This window comes from Otolemur garnettii, unplaced genomic scaffold, assembly GCF_000181295.1.
Source record: "Otolemur garnettii isolate 467f Iridium unplaced genomic scaffold, OtoGar3 scaffold00009, whole genome shotgun sequence".
NCBI classification, from domain to species: domain Eukaryota; kingdom Metazoa; phylum Chordata; class Mammalia; order Primates; family Galagidae; genus Otolemur; species Otolemur garnettii.
In genome coordinates, this window is record NW_003852404.1 from 3,804,478 (window position 1) to 3,807,433 (window position 2,956).

Below are 2,956 nucleotides of genomic sequence, written 5' to 3' on the forward strand. Positions count from 1 at the left end.
GAAAGAAAGAAAGAAAAGTATGGTTAACTATGGTGTTCAAAGTCAAGATAGTGGCTACTGTTGGTGAGAGGGGTCTAGGGACTGGAGGGGACTTGAGGGCACCTCTGGCTGCTGTCACATCTAGCTTCGTGACCTGATGCTTATTATATAGATGAGTGATTTATGAGAATTCAAGCTGTACACTTCTGCATTTTTTCTATGTATGCTACCCTTCAGTAAAAGGATTTATTTTCTTTTTCTTTTTTGGAGACAGAGTCTCACTTTGTCACCTTCAGTAGAGTGCTATGACATCACAGCTCACAACAACCTCAAATTCTTGGGCTTAAGTGATTCTCTTGCCTCAGCCTCCCAAGGAGCTGGACTACAGGCACCCACCACAATGCCCAGCTATTTCTTTTGTTGTTGCAGTTGTCGTTGTTTGGCTGGCCTTGGCTGGGATTGAACTTGTGGCTGGCGCTGTAACCACTGTGCTATGGACGCCAAGCCAATAAAAGGATTTCTAAATCAATGCGCTAAAGCCTCAAAATAATTCTTAGGAAGTAGCTGCTTCCTTCTCGTCCCACAGTGGGGCTGCAGGGACCTGGAGGTCTGATGGCCGTTGCCAGGGCCTGCAGTGGGCTCCCTGCCCCTTGCTCCATCTGCCAAGTTGAGAGGTAGGAAGCTTGGGCCAGAGGGCCTGGGCTGGGGCTCACCTTTGAGAGGGCCACAAAGGGGAACTTGTCCATCTCCAGCATGGTCTCCTCCCCAGGGTTGTGGTGGAGCTGGCCCTTGAGGATGCGAGCGGCTGTCACTGTGGAGACACCCATCCCTGCGGCAGGGAGTGGGGGCCTCAGTCTCTTGGCTCCCTACCACTCATTCTGCCTTCTTGGGTACCCAGAGCACTCTGGTTTGCTGCCAATGCAGCCTGAGGCAACAGTACCAGGGCAGGGTTCTGTAATTGTGACTGGTAGCCCTTCTCTCCCTTTCTTTCCCAGACCCTCAAGGGACCCCCTAGGGTCCACAGCCTGGAACCCCACCAATCTCGTAAATACCCTCCCCTTAGGACCCCAGCCTCATCAACACAGCCCCTTTGCCTCAGCCTGGCACCCTGGACTCCCCCACCTAGGCACCCTGCCCAGCACCTCTCTCTGGCCTCACCATCTCCCAGGAACATGATGACATTCTTGGCCACATTTGTGTTGAGCTTCTGAAGCCCCAGGGCATGTTTTAGGGTCTGTTGAGCTTGCCGTCTCCAGTACTCAGGGTCTTTCTCTTTTTCTGTATAGAGAGAGGAGCAGAGAGTTAGTTGCTGGCGATAAGGGCAGCTTCCCATCACCAATGCCGCATTGCTGAGGCTGGAATGCCTGAAGGAGGCAGGGAGCAATAGTTGTCCTGCGCAGACAACACATCTGTGGTTTATAGATCTGTGCCAGTCAAATCCCCCAAACAAGCCTGTGAACCCTGGGGTCTGCTCCCAGGTCTCAGAATGAAGAGACCAAGGCTCAGAGACAACAAGTAACCCACCCAAGCCTGCACAGCGCCAGTAGACGCTGGTAGACTGGGCTTTACTCCAAAACCCATGCTCTTTCCTTCCACCCAGCAGAGAGATGATTTGAGAAGGCAGCAGATGAATTACGCTGGCACAGCGAGGAGAGTAATGTGTAACCTATTCAACACAACAAGTTGCTGCCAACGGCAGGAGTCCCAGATGTAGCCAGCTATCAATTATAAACTCCGCTCAGCTTATTCATTAAAGAAGACTCAGCGGGCATCTGACTTGGTGGCAGAGCTAACAACAGTGCTGGAAGGCAAACTTGCCTTTTGTTTAATGTATTGCATGTAAATTGCAGCCCCATAATCTTGCTTTTGTTAGGATCAATCACCAAGAAGGGCATTCTCAGTCCTTAATCCCTCAGCCATCTCTCTTCACTCATTCACTGGTGACAATCCATTTGGACAGCATTTTAAAACACCTCTCTCTCTCTCCCCACCACCCCACCCCCCTGGCCATGTATGCTCAAGGCTTTAGCGCCAGAACTCAGTTGAAACCCCAGCTATGCCAAGTACCAGCCATGTGACCCCAGGCAAATCACCTCCCAGAGTCTCAGTTTCCTCCCCTTTAAAGGCAGGTTGTTTGCACCAGTCACTATAAAGGCTGGACTGGTTAAGGCAAGGGACACAGCTGACCCACAGGAGAGGGTCAAAAGTTGCCCCCTCTCCCCTGGCCTGCCCATAATCCCATCTCTGGTGCTGGGATCCATTTTTCTTCTAGGCAGAGGTCTGACTGTGGGGGTCAGTATCATTCTGACCTGTGGGCCCTCAGCCAGTGCCTGAGTCCCCTATCAACCATGGGAACACAGACGCCTAGAAGCAGGAGCTGTTTGGCAAGCTCCTCTCTCCATGGCCTCCCACTGCATTGAAGGGAAGGCTGGGGTCAGGGGAGTTAAAAGTCTCATCGAAGACCATGTGGCATGTCTGTGGGCTGGGGACACAATCCTCATCATTTGGCCAGGCTCAGATCTGTATTTGGCTCTCAGGACACCATGAGTGCCCAGAATGGGTCTCCTTACCCACACAGGGTTCTGGGCAGCATGCCAAGTGCTAAACACACACACACACACACACACACACACACAACATCTCCCTTGACACTGTAGGACACCCTTAGCAACGTTAGAAATGAAACCAAGATTAGAGCTGCAGAGGGGAGTGGACGGCAGTCTCCACCTGTAGCCTCGGACCCAAGCACACCTCATGGCCCTGCCTAAGAGGCCTTCCCTCCATCACCCTCAACTCCAAACCCTCAGCCCACCACCCTCATGCCAGCAGTCCCAGCTCTAGCCCTCACTCCTGGAATCATCTGCTGAGGGCACTACTTTCAGACCTCACAGACAGCCCCCAGCTGGGAACCTGGAGTATCTGGGCCCCTCTGTCCAGCGGTACCTTTAGGGAAGTTCTTCTTATCAGAGTTTCTGCC

General features: G+C 52.5%; 1 protein-coding gene across 3 annotated transcripts in view; it reads right to left on the bottom strand.

The window, feature by feature from the left end:
* Positions 1-2,956, bottom strand: part of ALPL (alkaline phosphatase, liver/bone/kidney) — a 62,527-nt gene that overhangs the window by 15,757 nt on the left and 43,814 nt on the right. For 2 of the 3 annotated variants that reach the window (XM_012801595.2, XM_023509736.1), the window contains 2 exons: positions 1,138-1,257; positions 693-808 (listed from right to left, as the gene is read on the bottom strand). In XM_012801595.2, the coding sequence (XP_012657049.2) occupies positions 693-808; positions 1,138-1,257 (236 nt within the window). Of the gene's footprint in view, positions 1-692; positions 809-1,137; positions 1,258-2,956 lie in introns of those variants that run through there. The other variant, XM_012801596.1, reaches the window with a different exon arrangement.